This window comes from Antedon bifida, chromosome 4, assembly GCF_963402885.1.
Source record: "Antedon bifida chromosome 4, ecAntBifi1.1, whole genome shotgun sequence".
NCBI classification, from domain to species: domain Eukaryota; kingdom Metazoa; phylum Echinodermata; class Crinoidea; order Comatulida; family Antedonidae; genus Antedon; species Antedon bifida.
In genome coordinates, this window is record NC_136229.1 from 18,121,366 (window position 1) to 18,143,685 (window position 22,320).

Here is a 22,320-nt window from a genome sequence, read left to right on the forward strand (position 1 = left end):
ACAATAACAACATTTTCACTATTAAAATAAGGAAATGCGATATTATCTTTAATTTTTAATCATTCTTAGAAATTACTATAAAAATATGGGTGTGCATGATTTCACAATCTGTCGAAAAACCTTGCGCAATTTGGAGATTACTTGCGCAATTTATTACGTTTCTTGCGCAATTTGAAACAGATGTTTCAATTTAAATTGCGCAAGGAATTCTTTGCGCAATTTTAAATTGCGCAAATCGTTCAAATTGCGCATAACAGTATCACCGCCTCACCACTTGCCGAATAGATGGTAGACTCGGTAACAATAGCCTCCTGTTTCGGTATTCAATTATACTTGGATTCTTCTAAATATTTATAAGTGACTTGTTATCACACATCGATTTTATTGCAATTAAGAACACGTGCACCTTGTTTTTTTTTTTTATTGAATTCGCATTAAACTTGTACAGTATTTCGTTAAAATACGCATCATGTATTCACAGGCTGCTTAAAGATTAGATTGCCTTGACATGCCTAATCAGATCAACTAAAAGATCCGATGACTCTGATTTAAAAAAATATTTTCAAAATTTATAATATATCATTGTTTCAACTTATATTGATAAAAAGATAAATGATTTTGGCACACATGGCATTTCATACGTACAATACTTCAAAAATCGAAATGTCATAAAAAACATTACATTTACAAAATACAATAAACACAGACACTTGCGGAAAGTGTGTTGATATTTATAACGTGAGCCCTCAATAATTTCATATAGCTTCCAGAAGGTGACGTCACGGAAAGGAAGTGTTATTGCTCTCTGGAACGTGTACTGTATTGTATTTTCTCTTTCGGGCGGTTAATAAACAATCACCTTGAAATTTTACAATACTAAAACAGAATAGAATAGTAACACATGCCCTTGGGAATACACACTACCGGGAGAAATAATTCTCCATAGAATAATGATATACTCTTCTTTTTTGTGTTTTAGAAGCGAGTTTGTCAAGGTGTCGTTGTCCAAGTATTTCCGTGATCGCCGATAAATGTAGTCTACATCCTACTATAAATACTGAAAGTATTATTACTAATACTAATTTCCGTTGTTTCTTGTGTACACAGTAAAAACATGGCCACTGGAAAGAGACGTACCGAGCTTCACGAGTTAACGTTACCAGAATCTAAAGATACTGTGCCCCACAATTTTGAAGATGTATTCAACCAGCAGATATCTGACCTGAAAGACTCGGTGACGAAGCTTAGCCTGTCAGACTTAAGTGCCACAAAAAGTGTGTTTCTGCTTTTTAGGAATTGCGGAGATTGGTTCTTCAAGGATCAGTTTAAACATTATCGACGCAAAATTGTTGAAAAGTTGTGTGAGTTTGGATTTGTTGAAGACCTGACAAGATTCTTAGATGAGCTGGATAAATCTGACTTATTTAAAAAGTCTTCAATTTTCAGTTTGTCTGATTATGACTACAGATGCAAGATCTTAAGTCATGTATTAACAACTATGTGTAACTTCTCGGATACATCGTCCAGATTTGGAAAAGGGCTTGCTGAAAATGGAGCCATTCCGATATTATTGGCTTTTTTAACACACGAAGATCTGTTGCCAATAAAAGTCGCAGAAAGCAACAACTGGGACCTGGTAAATTCAATTCTCGGCATACTTGGAAATATTGCTAGACTGTGCCCAGATTATAGGCAAAAGTTTAGAGAAAACAATGCCGTTAAAATATTATTAGATTATTCGATAATTAAAAAAAAAGTATCGAAGGCTGATTGCTATCTTACTGTTTCTTTTCTTATTACGGATGAAGAAGTAACTTTGATTGAGGATGCTGGCAACACAATACCGTTCCTGATCAACTGTTTGAAAAAAGCGCTATCTTTAAACGATGAGCTTAGTGCCTATGGTTACAGTCCTGCAGAAATTCTATTGGGGTTGAACAGTCTAGCATCGAATGATGCTAACAAAGTACGTATTGTCGAGTGTGGTGGGTTACAACTGCTGTCCAGAGCTGCAGATGTCGGAAATCTTGCGATTAGCATAATTGCTGCTAACATTACATGGCGATTGGCTTTCGTTGAAAAAAACAGACATAAAATCATTGCAGAGACGAAACTTATTAAATGTAAGTATTGACCACCGAGTCATCACAATAATCATGATTATTCCTAGCTCTATCTTCTTAACCTATTTGAGTTCCATCTCATTTTGCGTGTCAACATCTTCCTTCAGTATTTCCTCTTTGTTTTAAAGAACCATAGCATAAAACCCGTATCATTCTGTTTATTTCTTTATACAGCATTGAAATCTTGGCAGAGCTCGCAGAACTACATGCTGAAGGAGGCATCCAAAGGTGCATTATGGGAAACATTTGAAGGCAAACCTGAATCACTGGGGAAACATACATCTAACGTCGTTGACAAACAACATAACTGCCCTCACGTGATGCTAAGCTACCAATGGGATGTCCAGCCGATTATGATTAAATTAAAAGATAAACTTGTACGAGCTGGTTACAACGTCTGGATGGATGTTGACAGAATGGGTAAGACTATAAAAGCAGTAAATAAACTAGAAACAATAATAGTCTCCAGTGCGTCGGTTTGTATAATCATATCTAGTTCATGGATTAGCTAATTCAGTGATAAAGCTATTTTCATGCCTTTTGCTACTTCATCATTATTGGCATCAACGATCACTTTCAAATATTTTATTCTTACAGAAGGTGATATATTAGGAGCAATGGCTAATGCTGTTGAAAATGCGGCGGTCTTGGTAATAGCGGTTTCTAAGAAGTATAAAGACAGTAATAGTTGCAGAACAGGTTGGTAGAACTATATATATACATTCACACCAAGAACTGAAGATAACTACAAACATCTAGGGAAAAATACTTAAGGCCTGTTTACACTGAACGAACAAACGACCATAATACTATAGATAAATATATGTTTTTCCTCAGAAAAGAAATTTTGAAAAGCTTTCATCAGGGGATAACCATTTGTACTTTCTTCGATGAAATAAGTCCAAGCAAAAGGTTATCCTTCCTATAGCTATATGATTTATATATGTTTCGTTCATTATCGTCCTGCCTCGGAGGCCTTTCATTTTTTCGGTATATAACATACCACCTCGGCACAAACGCGTTGAAAAAGGCCAGCTCTGACCAAGTCTTAATGTTTTTTCTTTCTAGAAGCAACGTATGCATATAAGCACTTAAAACAAATAATCCCGCTTATTGTTGAAGAGAAGTACGTTGCAGATGGATGGTTGGGCGCACTCATCGGTACTAAGAAGTATTTCGAAGTCACGTGTGACTCCTCAGTCGATACAGAATATGAGAACATTCAGAAAGAAATTGGAACTAGAGGGTTATCAGAAGGTATAGACAATAACATAATAAAGGATCTTTTTATAAATGTACCCATGCTCCACAAAAGATAAAGTGAATTATATCAACATTAAAGTAAGAACGTTCTTTAGGACTATACTTTAACCTGATTGAATTTTTTTCAGACGTGATTGTACCTGTAAAAGAAATACCAACTTCATCAAAAAAGCCAAAATCAAGTGATAGTGTTGACGGTGGCGTCAAAAAACATGTATCTAGTTGGACCAAAGACGAAGTGAAAAAATGGCTAACTGAAAACAAGATGGCGGAATTAACTACCTGTATGAAGGATGTGGATGGTGACATTTTGGTTCAGATGATCAAACTTTCCAATAAAGCACCGGAATACTTTTACTCACAGTTAAAATTAGAGTTTAATATGAATCTTATTCAAGTTTTACAATTTGACAACAGTCTTGGAAAGCTTAAAATAAGTTAATTGGAAATATAGATAAGTTGGTAACAAGAAAACATATATCTCTTGTCTTTATTGCGATTTAAGTGCGATACTTTTTATGTAGGCCTATTGCAGATCAGTGACACATATTATTTTTTACAGTTTATACAGAATTTTGTACGTGAAAGTATAGGGCTAACCTTATAGAAGGCTATTAAATATGTCTGGGGTTACCCAGAAATAATAATCTGTGTAATATTAAATGCCTGGCCACTATTTTGAATTGTGAAAATTAGACTGCTGGGTAATTTTCATAATGCTAATGTATTTCGAAATTAGTGATGATAATTTTGTATAGAACAACAACTACGAACAAAATACAGGTATTACAAAGAACTTGGTTTAATGAACAAATACACAATGTAGAATGTATTCCTTTGTGAAGTATCGAACGGTTCAGCTAAAAAGGTATTATATTGTTTGAAGGTTTGCATGGCGAAATAAAATATTGATATAAGTTTGCGGTACACCACGTATGTTAGTTCTGAAAAGAACTGTTGAGTTTCTCGACGTTTCGATCAAAGCATATCAAAGCATATTGATCGAGAAACTCAACAGTTCTTTTCATAACCAACATACGTGGTGTACCGTAAACTTATATCAACATAAAAAGGTATTGTTATACCCATATTTTTGGTATTGTGTTGCACATATGTTTCAATGTATTTCATTGTTATAATCTTCTCATACGTATCGGACTACGAACCCACGTCAAAATTCGGAACAGAGCTTGACAGAATTGGAGCCATTCCGATATTATTGAGTTTTTTAAAACACGAAGATCTCATCCCCGTGAACGTCACAGAAATTAAAGTTGACCTGGTAAATTCTATTATCGGAATACTTGGTAATGCTGCTAGACTGTGCCCAGATTCTAGAAAAATATTAAGAATAAACAACGCTGTTAAACTATTACTAGATTATTCAAAGATAAGAAATGACATGTTGGAGGCTGATTGCTATCTTACTCTTTCATTTCTTATTACGGATGTCAAAGAAGAAGTAACTTTGATTAGGGTGCTGGCAAAAGGACAATACCGTTCCTGATCAAGTGTTTGAAAAAGGCGTTGTCTTCAAACGCTGAGCTAAGTGCCTACGGATACGGTCTTGCAGAAATACTGCTGGGGTTGAACAGTCTAGCATCAAATGATGCTAACAGTAAAATTATTGCAGACGGATGGTTGGGCGCACTCATCGGTACTAATAAGTATTTCAAAGTCACGTGTGACTCCTCCTTTTACTCCCAGTTAAAATTAGAGTTTAATATGAATAATATGAATCTACAAGTTTTACAATTTGACAACAGTCTTTGAAAGCTTAAAATAAGTTAATTGGACTCAAATATAGATAAGTTGGTAACTAGAAAACATATATCTCTTATGTGTATTTCGATTTAAGTGCGGTACTTTATATGTAGGCCTATTGCAGTTCAGCGTCACATATTATTTTATACAGAATTTTGTACGTGAAAGTATAACCTTATAGAAGGCTATTAAATCTGTCAGGGGTTACCCAGAAACAATAAGCTGTGAAATGTTAAACGCCTGGCCACTATTTTGAATTGTGAAAATTAGACTGCTGGATAATTTTCATAATGTTAATTATTGATTAGAAATTAGTGATGATCATTTTTTATAGAAACTCAAAGGCAACTACGAACAAAATACAGGTATTACAAAGAACTTCCACTTGATTTAATGCACAAATTAATACACAATGTAGAATGTATTCCGCTACCTTTGTGTAGTATCGAACGGTTCAGCAAAAATGGTGTTATTATACCCATATTTTTGGTATTGTGTTGCACATATGTTTCAATGTATTTCATTGTTATAATCTTCTCATACGGACTATCAGGCTAGCTACGAACCCACGCCATAACTGCCGCGCCCTTTTAACAGTAAAGGTACAGCTACTGAAACGTAAGTTGCACTTTTTATATTATACTTTCCTACCGTGTTCTAGTAGTAAATATACCAAGAGTGCTTTTAGTTTATTCTCCATTATCAATTAGCCGAGGGAGCATGTAGTAGAGGTGTGGCCTACAGGAGTCTATCATAAACGTTATCAGCAATATTTGACAAAACGTTTTGCATAGGCGTGTATAATTTTGGAAATGGTTGTTGCGATTTTTTTTTAAATTGCTGCTGCATATATATCTGTAGCCTATATATAAAGTGTTATTTCAATACAAAGATAGAATAAATATATAAAGGCTATTTATAATAAATTACTAAAACAAGATTTTCGTTGTTTACTCGTGTAGAAACATGGCCACTGCAAAGAGACGTATCGAGCTTCACGAGTTGACGTTGCCAGAATCTAAAGATACTGTGCCCCACAATTTTGTTGTTATATTCAACCAGAAGATATCTGACCTGAAAGACAAGATAAAGACGCTCAGTCAGTCGGATCTAAAGGCTAATAGAAATGTGTTATTGCTGTTTAGGCATTGTAGAGATTGGTTCAAGGAACAGCAGTTTAAACATTATCGACGCAAAATTGTTGAAGAAATGTGCAAGTTTGGATTCGTTGAAAACCTAACAAGATTCTTAAAAGATCTGGATAAATCTGATTTATCTTATTTGCCTGATGAGGACAGATACAAAATCTTAGAAAATGTACTAAACATTATGTATGACTTCTCTAATGAATCGTCAAAATTCGGAACAGAGCTTGCCAAAAAAGGCGCCATTCCGATATTATTGGATTTTGTAAAACAAAAATATCTAATCCCAACGAACGTCGGAGTCGAAGAAAACTTGGTGCTGGTTAAATACATTCTCGGCACACTTGGCAATATTGTTAGGCTATGCCCAGATTCTAGACAGACATTTAGAGAGAAAAAAGCTGTTGAAATGTTATTACACTATTCAAAGATAAGAAATAAAATATTGGAGGCTGATTGCTATCTTATTGTTTCATTTCTTATTACGGACGAAGAAATAACTTTGATTAGGGTGCTGGCAAAAGGACAATTCCGTTCCTGATCAAGTGTTTGAAAAAGGCGTTGTCTTCAAACGCTGAGCTTAGTGCCTACGGATACGGTCTTGCAGAAATTCTTTTGGGGTTGAACAGCCTAGCGTCAAATGATGTTAACGGCAAAATGATTGTCGAGTGTGGTGGGTTAAAACTGCTGCACAGAGCTGCAGATGTCGGAATTCCTGCGATTAGCATAATTACTGCTAACATTACATGGCGATTGGCTTTCATCGACAAAAACAGAGACGAGATCAAAGCCAAGACGAAACTTATTAAAAGTAAATATTGAACTTGATAATTTACATTTCAATAAGCACTAGGCCCTTAGTTTTCTTTTTATTCCTCTTCTAGTCATCTAACCTATTCGGGGTTTTTTTTCGATCTCCTTCTCCATTATATTTTACTTTCTTCTGATCTTCACATATTTTAAGTGAATATTTTATTTTTTCCATTTTATATCTTCTTTGTTCTAGAAACCGTAGACCTAAACCATATTATCCTTGTTTGTTTTATACAGCATTAAAAACTTGGCAGACCGACCAGAACCAAATGCTGACGGAGGCGTCCAAAGGTGCATTATGGGAAATTTATTGGATATGTAAATCTGACGTCGTTTATGAACAACAGAATACCTGCCCTCACGTGATGCTAAGTTACCAATGGGATGTCCAACCACTGATGAATAAATTAAAAGAGAAACTTGTAAGAGCCGGTTACAACGTCTGGATGGATGTCGAGAGAATGGGTAAGGACATAATTATATAAATGAAATAACAATAAATTTAAACAATGTAGTCTCCTGTGTCTCGATTTGTACAATACAATTAATCTTATTTCTGAATACAATCACTTTCTTGGATTATAGAAGGCCCCAGGGTAAATTTGGTGATGATTTTCATGCCTTTTATACTTCCTTGCATTACAATATTACATTTTGCACTATCGATCATCTTTTAGAAACATTTTATTCTTATAGAAGGTGATATTATAGACGCAATGGTTAATGCCGTAGACAATGCGGCGGTCTTGGTAATAGCAATTTCTAAGAAATACAAAGACAGTAATTATTGCAGATCAGGTTGGTACAACTCCATACAAGATTTCCCACTATATTATAAGAGAAAGCATATAAGGCCTACACAATACATTTCTTACATGTTGCTGGAGAAGAAACTCGCACAAACGCGTTTAAACTATGTGAGAACAAATATTCTATTTAAATTAGGTTGTCTTTTTATATTTTCACTAGAAGCAACGTATGCATTTAGGCACAGAAAAACAATAATTCCGCTTATTGTTGAAGAGAATTACAAACTAGATGGATGGCTGGATTTTATCATCGGTACAAACATGCATTACAGGGTCACATGTAACTCACTCGATTCGAAATTTGAAAAAATTCAGAAAGAAATTGGAAGTAGAGGACTATTAAAAGGTATAAAGAATCTTATACAGATAGTGTAAATGTATCAATAAAAATGTATCCGTACCATGAATTCACACACCCTTTGAGTAAAGTAAGAATTATCGTAAGTTTATTTTAAATTGGTTTTCAGGCGTGGAAATACTAAGTTCACCAAAACCAAGTGATAGTTTTGACAGTGGTGTCAAAGGTGTATCTAGTTGGACCAAAGACGAAGTGAAAACATGGCTAACTGAAAACAAGATGGCGGAATTAACTACCTGTATGAAGGATGTGGATGGTGACATGTTGGTTCAGATGATCAAACTTTCCAATAAAGCACCGGAATATTTCAACTCACAGTTAAAATCAGACTATAAAATGAATCTAACTCAAGTTTTACAATTTCACAAAAGTCTTGGAAAGTTGAAATTATAAATAAGTTAATACTAGAAAGAATTATGGTGACGGGAAAACTAAAATCTTGTGTATAATGCATGCGATAACTTCGAATTCATGTTTCAGTGTTCCCTATTTTGTATGATTATATAGTACACAGAAGATATACGTACCGTATTTATTCGAATAAACGCCCCGGGGCGTTTATTGTTAAGGAGGGTTTTTAAGGTGGGGGGGGGGGGGGGGGTGCGTTTATTCGAGGAAGGCGTTTATGTAATATGGTAGCATGTATAATCAAATAAATACCTCTAGATATGAAAAATACAACACAACTAATATCAAGAAGTGATAAAATACAGTAAATTTATAAAATTCTCGGTAAATTGTAGATCTTGTCAATCAATGGATTCTAATACAAATAGAGTATTATTAGAGGAAATAAATAAAGGTCCCCTGGGCGTATATTCGAGGGGGCGTTTATTCAAAATGATGTTTTATGAGGGGTGTTTATTCGAGTGAGGCGATTCAAAGCGGAGAGTTTATTCGAATAAATTTGTTTATTCGTACTGTTTTATTATTTTGTTATGAGTTGCTGACCGGAAAAGTTGGGGTGGGTTACTATTTTCAGGTGCCTAATTTAAGATTAGTAATAGTAACTCACTACTCTAATAGTAACCCCCCTTCTAATAGTAACCCACCTTAAAAAACAATCAAAGAACAATAACCCAGGGTTACAATTAGAAGATTTACGGTACTGCTATTCATGCCAGATCAGAAATTCAGTAATAACTCCTGAGGGCGGTAAAGAAAATGCTGTCCGGAAATGAAATTATTTATAAAGGGGCACAAGTAATCGTTAATAAAGTTACCGGTATGTCGACTTAACCAAAGGTGTATCAAAGAACAATAAAACAGGTGGTATCAACATTTCCTCTTCCATATTGCATGATTCAATGGAATATAGAAAGGTAGACAACTTCCACTAAACTGAGCAAAACTCCTCAATAATGAAGATCATCAAGCTAAAATGCGTTTCTGTAGGTGATAAGTAAGTAGATTGTGTATTAATGCAACTCAATAAGGTGTTGAGCTTTTATTGTGTTCAGTTTTAGATTGGTGTTTAGTTAGGACTAATTGCGTCTAATTTGAGTGCTTGAAGTAAGACTTTTATAAATTAATCACACGTTTGATCGAAATTGTGCATAACATAACATAACTGCATTTAAGGAACAATTTAAGACGTTTGGCCAATCTTATGAATCAATTATTACAAAGGGACCTAATTATAATGTAGTTATTACCAGGTTATAACAAACATTCCATTTTGTATTTCACAAGTTCTACATTTAAACGGTTAAAAAAACGTAGAAGAAATAAAACAGGAATTACTACAAGGAAGTCTATCAGTTAAAAATTCAAACAATTAAATATATCTTGTTTTAGTTGGTTTCCTGGAAAACAAAACATACTCAAATGAAACAAATAAAAAACAACCAAGCCCATTTTTTTTTTTGGTAGTTACTGTTTTTGGTGTGTTGTCGTTAGTAACCGTTTTGCCGTTGGTTAAAACACCACCAGTATATTCTTTCCAAATTACATTAATTGCATTCTTCTCCAACTTGTGTCATTAGTTAACACATTGCTATGTTAATAACCTTTGACCTTATCTCACCTATTTATAGATATGTATTTAAGTTACTTGTTAGAGGTAATATAGTAAGATGTGTTTGATATCCAATCGTGCCAGCCAAATTACCTTTCAGCTGTAAGGACATCAACTTAATTGACCTATTCTTACCAAATAACGAGATCCACGTAACTTAAACAATTCTCTGTGACGAAAGACCGAGATCTTAGTATTAGAGAAAAAAGCATGTAGGCTAAATAAAGCTAGGCTTTTTTTTTAGAATATTCTGTCTTAAAATGTTGTAATGCTTGTTTCATATGTAGGCCTACAATCATCAAAATTTAATTTTTTTTAACAATTTCTTTATTTACTAATATCATTTGTCAAAAACCTTCGTCGATTATCCCAGATTCTGCACGCACAACAGATAATAATTATTTGAGTATTACACTTTCATAAATATAGGCCTACCAAGGTATGCATCAGACAAAACACCACCATTTGCTGATTTACTTTACAAGGTTATAATGGAGGAATCCTCCATGGTTATATAAAAGATTTAAATAATGCATTAAGCTATTAGATTTGGCCTTTACATCCCGGATATAGAGGCTGTAATTCCTATTCCGCAATAACAATAAAAATAACAACATTGTTAATCCCGATCAAGATCATCATGTCAACAAGTCGGTTTACAAGAACACCTTTCACTGTGCTTCATTACAATAATTGCTGGCCTGACCCTATAAATTAATAATAAGTAACAAAGTATAATGTGTTAGACAGGCAACACTGTTTAATATTGGTAAAAAGATCAATATTTTGGCAGATGGCGTTTTTATACGTATAATATTTTAGCTCGAATTAAAAAAAAAACAAAAACAAACGTCGACTGAGTGAACTAACCTTTAAAAAAAGACAATAAATACAGACTTGACTTGGGGCAAGTTTTACTGTGCAAATCACAGCATTATTGAATTGATATTATTGTAAATGTTACTTTCTTCTTTCTTTATATTGGTTAATAATGTAAACAACCTATAAACTAACTACACACGTCCTAAATTAGACTTGCCTTAAGTTTGTAGTTATTTCGAGGCTTTTCGATAGTTTGTCTGAACCTGAAATCGAGTTTAAGTAGTATACGCATGAAACGCCATTATTTGCAAAACAATATTTACCTTTTAACTAATATTGAGTCAAAACTCCGCATGGAACCCATACTAGTCCTGTACTAATTTAACCAATTTCATTGCTTTTGTGTTTTCAGTGGTGTTGGTAAAACATGTCTTTTTATTCGAGAGTGCAAAGGAACGTTTCCAGAATCGTATGCCCCACCACCGTAAGTTGTTCTAAATAATGTCAGGTTGGTTTAAATGGTCCCACTTTGCCTTTTGAGAAATGGAACACAAACATATACCAAATGACAATCTCACTGGCAAGCCTTTTTTGGGCTGCCAACCTTTCATTCACGTTCGACTATAATAATATAATAAAGTTGAATTATCACAGCAGAAAACGGTGTTCGGTTCCCGTTTGTTCTTTACATCAAATTGCAAAAGTTTTACCCCAGTAAATGTACAAAGGCTTTCTAATTATCTACAGGTTTAAGAATTACTTACACGACATGACTGTTGAAGGAAAGTATGTGGAAATGGATGCAGTGGATCCAACAGGCACTCGAGGAGACTACGATAGGTTACGACCACTGTCCTACCCAAACACTGTAAGTTGTCACGCTGGTTAACATGCTTGCCTTCCATCCAAAGTTCCATGGTTCATGGCCTACTGCACTGAATCTACAATGACACTCCAAGCATTTTGTGCGAGTTTGCAAACTTTCCATCCCAAGTTCCATGGTTCAATCTTGACAGTTCCAGGTGTCATGGTCTAGTGGCCTACTGCACTTCTGAATCTACAATGACACTCCGAGCATTTTGTGCGAGTTTGCAAACTTTCCATCCCAAGTTCCATGGTTCAATCTTGACAGTTCCAGGTGTCAAGGTCTAGTGGCCTACTGCACTCCTGCTGAATCTACAATGACAATCTCCGAGCATTTTGTGCCAGTTTGCAAAGTTAGGATGCACATTCTTGACACTAGTTTGCTGAAATTTGTAATCTCATAGAATCAACCATTCTTTGTGGTATGTGATCCTTTGTGGTATGTGCTCCTAATTTCCAAACAGGGGAAATCTCGGAGTTTGTAAACAGAAGTTCGGTAAAGTGTAGTCTGGCATTATATTATAAGCACAATATATAGTTCATCCATCGTGGTAATTGGCGAGTTACCTTCCTGTTGAATGTGTTGAAATAATAATTTGTACCCTGTTTTCGGTGGTTGATATGGGCCTTACACAGAACACATCATAACATAATTATATGTTTGTGTTATTCATATTATTTATTTTAGGACGTTTTTCTGATTTGTTTCGATTTATCAAATACAACTTCATTAACGAACGTACGAGAATTTTGGTATCCTGAGGTGAGTAAGCATCGCCCTGATACACCAGTCATCTTGGTTGGAACCAAGCTGGACTTAAGAGAAAATGAAGATGGAACGCCAAAAGTCACTGACGAATATCAAGCTATTACAACAGAACAGGTCAGTTTTGAGATATAGTTCATAGTTCATTTTATTTGTCCATACGGAAATTCATGTCACATACAATTGCTCAAAGTTAAAAGGTTAATACAATAAAATTACATAGCAACAAAATTCAACGACTTAACTATGGCATACGGTATAGGAATATTATCATTATAACGTTATAAACTATCCTATTCAAGGTCGATGATACAAGTTCAAAGGTCAAAGGGTACGATAAGTATGTTTATATCACCATGGAGGAAATATATAGATTTCCTCCATGATACCACAAAGGTTTATTTTTCTATATCATTGAACTAATCTTTTTGATACGCCGAAGTATTACTACTTGATTGGTTGATTTATCGCGTTATTTTTGAAAATATTGTCATCCGTTGAAGTTGATTAAACCAATTAAAATGTTTTCCCTATTCAACTTATAAACATTATTTTGTATAATAATTTGTTGATTTTCCATTAAATAAATATTCGATCTATTTTTATTTATTGATAAATTAAACCTCCGGTATATAATTACATTTAAATTTTATTTTGAATAATTCAAATTCAAATTCAAATTTATTCACCTCTCTTAGGAGAAACATATAAAAACCGTCAGCAAAATAAAACACATCAAAATGAAGATTCACACGAATCAAGTTAAATAAAGTGTCAAAATCATTGTGAAAAAGGACAGACTTAACGCTATCACAGATACCATGATTGACACATTTTTGAAAGATTAATCATGTTCATTCTGTCTGTCTTTTTAGGGACGAGAAATGCAGAAAGAAATTGGGGCTCTTGAATACATTGAATGTTCTGCCATCACAGGGAAGGGAGTAAATCAAGTATTTTACGATGCAATGAAACATGCCATTCTTTTGAAACCGAAAGAAAAAAAGAAATCTTGTAACGTTATGTAGCGGACATATTATTGTAAATATCGCGGTATTTATTTGATACAAACACTTGCATACTCAACAACAGCGGGAGAATTGGCAGGAATTGTTTACTAATAAAGCAGGAAGTGGTGGGCGCTCAAGTAGGCGCGAGCAGGAAAAATCATTTAGGCCTAGGCCTAGCCAAGGCAAGGTGTTATGATAACAAGATATTGATGATGCTAACATACTACCAAATGTTATGAATGTAATTATTATATTTCAAAAAATTATTTGTTGTTGTATAATGCTAGATTTTTATTTGAATTTGGCAAATCATTTAAAACATACAAAGTCTTAACATTATTTTAAACTACTAACTTTACAGAATAAGTGACAATAGAAGATTTTCCGGGATAGCCCCAAAAGCTGAGCCATTCTGGTCCTTTCCTATATAATATTGATTACAATTATTGTACAGTGTATAGTCCTCCTTGCTTGTATTTTTGTTTTCTATGTTTCTATGATTAATATATAAAAAAAATGTGTTAATAAATGGTTTGTTCTCGTTTGTCTTGCCTTTTTAGGTTCTTTAATCTATTTATTTTTTCGACACGGAGGAAACACGATTTGGCCCTACGACACGTAGACTAAATCAGTTACATAAATAATTATTGTATTAATCTACACACGACGAATGGTCAAAGCAATACTATAGTATTTAAAACAGAAATACCATGATCTCTCCAGTTACATACCTGTATAACTAATCAATGTTGTTATTTAATCTCACTGACCGTAATTAAATTTAATGGTTTCAAATTTAGTTTTAAACTATAGTGTTAATGATTGACGCTGTTGTTTAACAGACACCTACTAGGCCTAACACTACATTTTATAGTAATTTTAAGACGAAAAACCATAAAAAGTTTCGATACTTTATTTGGATAGGTGGCGCTATTTAGTTAAATATTTTCGCGCCACACATGGGTGCTCTGTGATGGAAAAATGTGAGAAGTGACACGATTCGTTACGTACGATTTCAATCAGATAAATACAATACAATAAACACCCACTACAGACTACAGTACAGCTGGTTATCAAATTCTACGGTGACTTTATGAACTCAACATCTTCTCCACTGAAGAAACGTGCCAAAACTGAGCAAAAAGAGGTAGGATTTTAGGTATATAGAATAGGAGCCTGAGACTGAGAGAGGATAGGCTAGGAGGAGTAGTTAGGGCCATCATGGAGTTAACTCCATGTGGTTAGGCCTACTTTACTATAATAATATCGCCTAATCCACCTCCTCTTAGTCTAATCCTGTGATGGGCTAGGCCTAAAAATATATCTATCAATGCATGACATAATTATAAAAGAAAAAGAATGATAATAAATTAAACAAAATCATTTTAAATCTATTGCAGATCTGTGAAACTGACACAACAATGGCAAACGGAGATTCAAAGGCATGGTTCGGTGATGAGCCATTGGAGCAGAACGATCCAGAAATTTACAATATTATACTAAAAGAAAAAGATAGACAGCGAAGGGGCCTAGAATTGATCGCTTCAGAGAACTTTGCGAGTAAAGCTGTGCTGGAAGCTCTTGGATCTTGTCTTAATAATAAATATTCTGAGGGATACCCTGGAACAAGGTATTGATGAATCATAGGATTACTTCTCCCCTCCCCCTTGAACACTTCAATTAAATGTCGTAGCCATGAGGCAGAAAAGGCGCTCGCCTCGTCATTTTCACTACTCACACCAATTCCCCAGCAGAGATCGCCCTATTTTATATTAATAATTTTATTTAAAGCCCCCTTCCCTACGTTTTTTAGATCTAATTTAAGATCACAAACTATATTTAATGTAAAAATAATACTATATGGTCCTATTGCGATAACTTTTTTCGTCTTTAAACGGTTAAAAATGTGAAAAATAAGTTGATTCTAATAATTATAGCGGCCCGCTATAAATCCCAAAATGCATTGCGCGCGGATTGATATTTTTGTTTTTCACCTGTAATTCGCCCACTTTTCGATCGATCGTGAGGCCAAAACAAATGGAAGACTCCTAACTTTTCAGCGAAAATACCGGGTTTTCCCCAATTTGTATCAACGGAGTCTGGCAAAAATAGAAAGACAATTAATGCAGCTACTATACAACGTCAGGCTAGGTATATAGCTAGCGTATGATGTTCTTACGTTACCGATGTTTACCAGCTAGGCCTACAAAACTGAGCCTAGCTAGGCTAGGCCTAAGACCGTCCACGAGAGGTCGATCGCCGCGAGCTACTTAGGTAGTGCATTGTTTCTCACTTTTTATCATAATTTACCATAAAACGTACATTTAAGACAAGGAATGACATGGTTTAATGTTTTTAAAGTGATATTTGGGTCATTCTTCAGTAAGTGTCTAAAATCGTGTCCCGATACTTTGGTGGGATAGAGACTGAAAATTCATCATTAAAAAATAAAAATTCTTGACTTATCATAATCAACATTATTTTAAATATAATTAATTACATAAAACAAAGATAATTACATTGATATTGTTAATTTTTATAAAAATGTTTCAGGCAACCCCCTAAAATCCTATGTCCCGATCGTACATCTTCAATTTTATGATCGCCGTATATATTTGATAACAGGACTTTTGTTATCGAAAATATTGTAAAAAGTTAGTTAATCATGATTTCATGCGATTATATTCTTCGAAATACATCTCTACATACATTAAATCTCAAACTTTAAAGTTTTTGTTTAGAAAAAGCTTGTCCCGTAGTTTTGTGTCATTTCCGTCACATAATTTAAATGTGCCGTCTACAGTTTAATGAACGGCGGGGAAAAAAATTGACTGCGCGTTGTAAACATGCGAAGATATTGATATAAAACTAGCCGCCCATCATTTTCAATAAAAGAGGAAAAAAGCTAATAAAACGAGGTTTTAGAAAAATTACAGTTGCGTACCTTTATTGAATGTCATATCCGAACGGTATAGAACTCATTAAATAATTATAATTTCTGGTTTTTTTCAACTGGAAGTACAAGTTATTCACGGTATCTAGAAGTATGAAATCCGTCTCCGCTGTCAGACATGCCTACGATGTGATCCTAGGCTGTCCTATGCTAAATACATCATCTCCGTCACGGTCAGCTCCGTCACATTTCCCAATGTTTCGTTGTGACGGAGATGACGGCCCGTGACGGATATGACTTTTTGTTATTGCCAGGGCCTTTTTTTGTTACACATTTTGTTTTGTATATCTTTATTATGTTATTACATTGTATATCTATGTGACTCTGGTCAATAAACATAATCAAATCATATCTTAAAGTCATCTCCGTCACATGATTTTTTAGGTTCGTCATATCCGTCACGGTTTCATCTCCGTCACATGGATATTTTATCCTTTTAAATCCTAAAATATTTAAGTAATGAACGCAATTATGTGGTATAATTGAAATATAAACAATATTCTTCTACTATGTCAATGGATAGTAATATTAGTTCAACAGAATTTTGTAAAACATCAGTGACAGTCATACTATTTTCTGAAAATTATTATTTTTTGGAATAGTAAATGGTTTTGAACGTATAACATCATACTAATAAATGTTAAAACAATCATTTTTTGATTAATAGAGACAAAAATAATGTATAGTATCAAAGAATTAATAATGGAAATAATTTTATAATTCCTAAACCGTTATTTTTTCTATCTTTGTATATTCCATAAATGTGACGGAAATGACAGTAACATTGAACCATGTATTTATAAATACGAATAAAATACGAAATATATAATAAAGATTGCGCCAAACATACGCTTGCCATGTAATACATGTTCATTTATCTGAATAAACTTTTAAAATTTAAAAAATGCAAATTTTAAAATCGATTTTTTATAAACCTGAAATTAGACACTTACTGAAGAATGACCCATATATGTATTATATTTGTGGTTTAATTCGTAACTCCCAACCAAGGGAGGCTTAAATAATCAGTGGAAACCCTTTCATTACCAGTCTACACTACCTTATATCAAAGACAACCTAATCATTGTATACGATAAATTATTAATTATAATTATTCATTATCATTGTTATTCTTTTTAACATGTGGCACCACAAATTAAATCATGATCTATTATTTCATTGGCAGATATTATGGAGGAACTAAATTCATAGATGAACTTGAAACACTCTGTCAAAACCGAGCTCGTGAAGCATTTGGCTTAACTGCCGAAAAATGGGGTGTCAATGTACAACCCTACTCCGGGTCACCTGCCAACTTTGCTGTGTACACAGCACTTGTCGAACCACATGGCCGTATAATGGGGCTTGACTTGCCTGACGGAGGCCATTTATCACATGGCTTCATGACGGATAAAAGAAAAGTGTCAGCAACGTCCATCTTCTTTGAGTCAATGCCTTATAAGGTAGATCCTCAGACAGGACTGATAGATTACGAGCAGTTGCAAGTTAATGCCAAGTTGTTTCACCCAAAACTTATTATTGCTGGTGGGTATTAGACATAGAGTATTGTGATATAACTATTCTTATGATCACTATTTTATGAATCTCTACCCAGATGGTTGATAAACAGCTGTCTAGAATTATTTATATCTTTAACATAAAATTATTCTTTTTACATCTCTTTGTTTGAATTGTTATGCTTGAATAATATATTTGGCTCATTCAAGCTAATACCCCTTTCACATCACCAAGAAAAGCTGTCTAAACTATCAAACTAGTTTAACAAAAAAAGTGTGATGTGCCCAAATATGGTAGTGAGGGCACATCACATTTCTTTGTCACATAACGTGTGATGGTGTAGATGGAGCTTAAGGTTATATGATTGTAGATTATAGAATGATTTGGAACAGTATTTCTGACCAGATCAGATCTCCATCTAGCCTTAAATTTTTCTAAAAAACAAAATTTATACTGTAATATAATTTTTTATATTTGCATCTTGTACACAACAATTGTAGGCATCAGCTGCTATTCAAGGAATTTAGACTATGCGAAATTGCGTGAAATTGCAGATGAAAACAACGCCCTCTTGCTTGCCGATATGGCTCACGTCAGTGGGCTAGTAGCTGCCGGTCTAGTTGCCAACCCATTTGATTACTGTGACATTGTAACCAGTACAACCCACAAAACGCTACGAGGTCCAAGAGCTGGAATCATATTTTTCAGAAGAGGTATGTTTTTTATTGCTTTATTCAGTAAGTTATTGATTACATGAAGTTTTAGTTTACATGTTTTGTGGTATAAATTTATGATACCGTTTTCTCATCAAAGGAATTATTAAAATGAGAGGAATTTGATATATTTTAGGTGACCACAACCCGTTTTCTGGTGCTGAATTTAGGGTTGAAAAGCTGAAAGGCACTGAAATATATACATCAACAATATATACTGATTACTAAATAGGTACAGTAATAGTATAACCATATTTTCATTTGCTGCTGGATTACCATAGAATTCCAGATTTGCTTCAGAGTTTAAGCTAAAAATCTAGACTGATTTTGATTAATTCACACATTTTCTTGTTGGTTTTATCAGGAGTGCGAAGGACGTTGAAGAATGGAAACGAGGAAATGTACAATCTTGAGAAACCCATAAATGAAGCAGTGTTCCCCGGCCTTCAAGGGGGACCACATAACCATGCTATTGCAGGGGTAGCAGTGGCATTGAAGCAAACCATGGAGCCATCATTCAAAGCTTACGGCAAAGAGGTTATACAGAATGCCCGTGTAATGGCCAAATGTCTCATGGATAGAGGCTATCATATCGTCACTGGTAAATATCGATTACAAAAGTTGTGTTCTCCCAAGACTCTTTATGGGTTTCATTTAATGTATATCAGTATTCAATGGCAACTTTTGAGTCAAGACCACAATTCATTCATTCATCAGTGGAAAATTACTTCCATTTATTGTCATTTGCATATTATAAAATATACATAGAAATTATGCTTGCTCTGAGATATACAAAAACAGATAAAATGAAAAATAATTACAAAGTGTCACATCCCTCTCGTACGGTATTCAATGCCTGAATGACAACTAGATAAAAGCTGTTACGAAACCTATTTGTATGAGAGATGATGGACCGGTAACGTCTACCGTTACATAACACCTCAAATATGTTATGCATGGGATGAGTAGAATCTTGCAATATAGAATGTGTTTTCTTTTCAAAAACGGATTCAATAGAACTCAATTCCAATGATAGATACGTGATGCATACTTAACAACACGTTGTAGATCCGACTTACCTTTACTTGTGATCAGCTGTAGATGTTTGTCAGTTCATTCTTTTCCCTGCAACTAGTTGTCAGAGTCACCCTCCAAATTGATCAGCCTCACAAGCTTTGTAGTTCTCAACATCCAAGGTTCTTTCGATCTTGAAGCATCATGGTAGTGGTGCCTCTTGTTCCCCTTCGCTTCAAGATATGGTGAAAATTAATTCCTTTTCACCTCAACCTTGAACTCTCTTTCCGCAGGTGGAACAGATACTCATCTTCTTTTATTGGATCTCCGCTCGAAGGGTTTGGATGGAAATCGAGCAGATAAGGTTCTAGAAGAAATCTCAATTGCTTGTAACAAGAACACATGTCCAGGGGATAAGAGCGCCCTCCGACCAAGCGGCTTGAGGTTTGGTACGCCAGCTTTGACGTCACGTAATCTCAAGGAAGCAGACTTTGAAAAAGTTGTTGATTTTATTGATAAAGGTAGGTGTTTTTTAAACAAATTATTTGGGTCTCGGGCTGGGGGGAAAATGTTGGGTGATGGACTAGGTGATGGACTAGATCAAGAATGCCCTTGGGTTTGAACATCATTGATATTATTCCTATGTACCATACCCATTGATACATCAGTCTTTATTCTCAAGTTATTTGTCTTGATGTTTTGTGCTCCTACAATGTACATGGTTACTTGATTACTGTTTTCCACTTGACAGTGCTTTAATTTACTTTTTGATTGCTCTGTCTTATGTTATCTATAATGAATATTGTTGTTTGTATTTTTTACTTGGCAAAATAGCCTCCACAATGTTTAAGTTATCGTTTTGAATATTAGGTATATACTTACAGAACATGCTTATAGATTTTCATGAAAATTGATATATTTCACAAAAGCTTATATTAAAATCTGACTCCTTTATCTTCCATATGAGGTGTTAAATAGCATGCTCTCTGTATTCTTTTAATTTACATGGACCAAAATATTAAGTAGTGAGCCCTCTCTATCTCTCTGAATATAGTTTTCCCTAATATAATATTTTAAGTACTTCACTCAGAGTGTTTTCAATTTTTTATTGAGAAGCGTTAAATGAATTGTTTGTGTTTTCTTCCAGGCATATCTATTGCCCTAGAAATCAAGGCTGCTTCTGGTCCTCTGCTAAAGGAGTTCATGGCAACTATGGAATCGGAGACGTATCAAAAGAAAATCGCAGCATTGCGGGACGAGGTGGAAACATTTGCTGTTAAGTTCCCTCTTCCGGGCAAAGATGTTCTTTAAAAACAGTGTCTTCCACAAAGAAATATACCGTACATAGTTTTTACTGGGATGAATCTAATTTATGGGAAGCAGTTGTAACGTTTTCGTTTAGTTATGTAATTTAATTTGTTCCTAAATTAGTCTTTTCCAAGAAGAGATATCGGTAGCAATTTAAAGTTATTCATTATTAAGTGATCCAGATGTTAAAAATATTTGGGAATACAATAGTGTCTTATTACCATGAAAAGGGAATCAATGCCATCAATTAGTTTTACTGTGCCACCAAATTAGGAAACAATTTTAAATATATTTTTTTACTTAAATACCTATTTCATTTTTTAATTTGATCCAGCTAATTGCCACCCATATATTTTGGGAAAATTTCAGATTATGTGAAATTGTTTATTGATCATCAGAGTGGCTTTCATTTGGTGATGGTATAGTACGATAGAGCACACTTTTTATTTCACCATAGAAAAATGATTGTAGGTACAGTAGTGTGTTTCTATTAGGGCCCCCTCTAAAGCAGGGTTCCCACTAGAGATGCAGCACAAGCCAGTCCACCAATGACAAGCTACAATTTGAATTATCAATCGCTAGTACATCTGAGATTTGTAACAGTACACACAGTATATTCCTACTTGTTGGATATCTGCAACACAGTGTGTACATTATTCTTGTGAATCTTGTTTTAGATCGATGATGATAATAGAAGATACTAACTCAATAGAAGCAGAATCTCTATATAATAATACTATTTGTACTAAACTAATTGGAAATCTGATCAGGCATAGATCTCGAAAGAAAAATGTATCAAGTAAATATTGAGTATTGTTGCACAAAAATGGCCTTTGTTTACTTGGGCTTTAGGCTTTATAAATTTATTAAATATTCTACTGCCACATAAAATGGTATTGTTTTGTGTTGATTCATTTAAATAACAATAATGTGTGATTATAAATACAGACATTGTAATACTAATAATAATATTGATTGCAATCTTTGTATTTGTCATAAATTATGTGTAAAGTATACATGTTAGTTGTACGTTCACAGTATTTGGTTTTGCCTTGGAGAC

The 22,320-nt window shown here is 34.3% G+C and overlaps 5 protein-coding genes across 7 annotated transcripts; all 5 read left to right on the forward strand.

Moving 5' to 3' along the window:
• The first annotated feature begins 953 nt into the window (after window positions 1–953).
• On the forward strand, window positions 954–4,546 carry LOC144839557 (uncharacterized). 2 transcript variants are annotated; one of them, XR_013611765.1, is made up of 6 exons: window positions 954–2,123; window positions 2,298–2,543; window positions 2,721–2,822; window positions 3,192–3,380; window positions 3,515–4,254; window positions 4,460–4,546. XR_013611765.1 is itself a non-coding variant. In XM_078694978.1 (5 exons), exons 1-5 carry the CDS (start codon window positions 1,115–1,117, stop codon window positions 3,826–3,828), a joined length of 1,860 nt encoding a protein of 619 aa, XP_078551104.1. In that variant the 5' UTR covers window positions 954–1,114; the 3' UTR covers window positions 3,829–4,358. The 2 variants fall into 2 exon arrangements, 1 of the variants encoding a protein (XP_078551104.1); XM_078694978.1 differs by lacking the exon at window positions 4,460–4,546 and having other exon boundaries at window positions 3,515–4,358.
• A 1,196-nt stretch (window positions 4,547–5,742) lies between these two features.
• LOC144839230 (uncharacterized) lies at window positions 5,743–6,836 on the forward strand. The gene is made up of 2 exons (XM_078694543.1): window positions 5,743–5,768; window positions 6,113–6,836. Exon 2 carries the CDS (start codon window positions 6,117–6,119, stop codon window positions 6,834–6,836), a length of 720 nt encoding a protein of 239 aa, XP_078550669.1. The 5' UTR covers window positions 5,743–5,768; window positions 6,113–6,116.
• Window positions 6,837–6,931: 95 nt separating this feature from the next.
• LOC144840668 (uncharacterized) lies at window positions 6,932–8,841 on the forward strand. 2 transcript variants are annotated; one of them, XM_078696574.1, is made up of 4 exons: window positions 7,505–7,573; window positions 7,805–7,906; window positions 8,078–8,263; window positions 8,385–8,841. In XM_078696574.1, exons 1-4 carry the CDS (start codon window positions 7,507–7,509, stop codon window positions 8,666–8,668), a joined length of 639 nt encoding a protein of 212 aa, XP_078552700.1. In that variant the 5' UTR covers window positions 7,505–7,506; the 3' UTR covers window positions 8,669–8,841. The 2 variants fall into 2 exon arrangements, with proteins under 2 accessions (XP_078552701.1, XP_078552700.1); XM_078696575.1 differs by lacking the exons at window positions 7,505–7,573; window positions 7,805–7,906 and adding an exon at window positions 6,932–7,106 and having other exon boundaries at window positions 8,081–8,263.
• A 574-nt stretch (window positions 8,842–9,415) lies between these two features.
• Window positions 9,416–14,254, forward strand: LOC144839687 (ras-related protein ced-10-like). Its single transcript, XM_078695144.1, has 5 exons — window positions 9,416–9,677; window positions 11,527–11,598; window positions 11,862–11,982; window positions 12,667–12,861; window positions 13,620–14,254. The coding sequence occupies exons 1-5, from the start codon at window positions 9,637–9,639 to the stop codon at window positions 13,770–13,772; spliced, it is 582 nt and encodes a 193-aa protein (XP_078551270.1). The 5' UTR covers window positions 9,416–9,636; the 3' UTR covers window positions 13,773–14,254.
• A 469-nt stretch (window positions 14,255–14,723) lies between these two features.
• On the forward strand, window positions 14,724–22,274 carry LOC144840623 (serine hydroxymethyltransferase, cytosolic-like). Its single transcript, XM_078696503.1, has 7 exons — window positions 14,724–14,901; window positions 15,155–15,384; window positions 17,894–18,252; window positions 18,726–18,938; window positions 19,303–19,539; window positions 20,246–20,473; window positions 21,100–22,274. Exons 1-7 carry the CDS (start codon window positions 14,848–14,850, stop codon window positions 21,261–21,263), a joined length of 1,485 nt encoding a protein of 494 aa, XP_078552629.1. The 5' UTR covers window positions 14,724–14,847; the 3' UTR covers window positions 21,264–22,274.
• The last annotated feature ends 46 nt before the right edge of the window (window positions 22,275–22,320 follow it).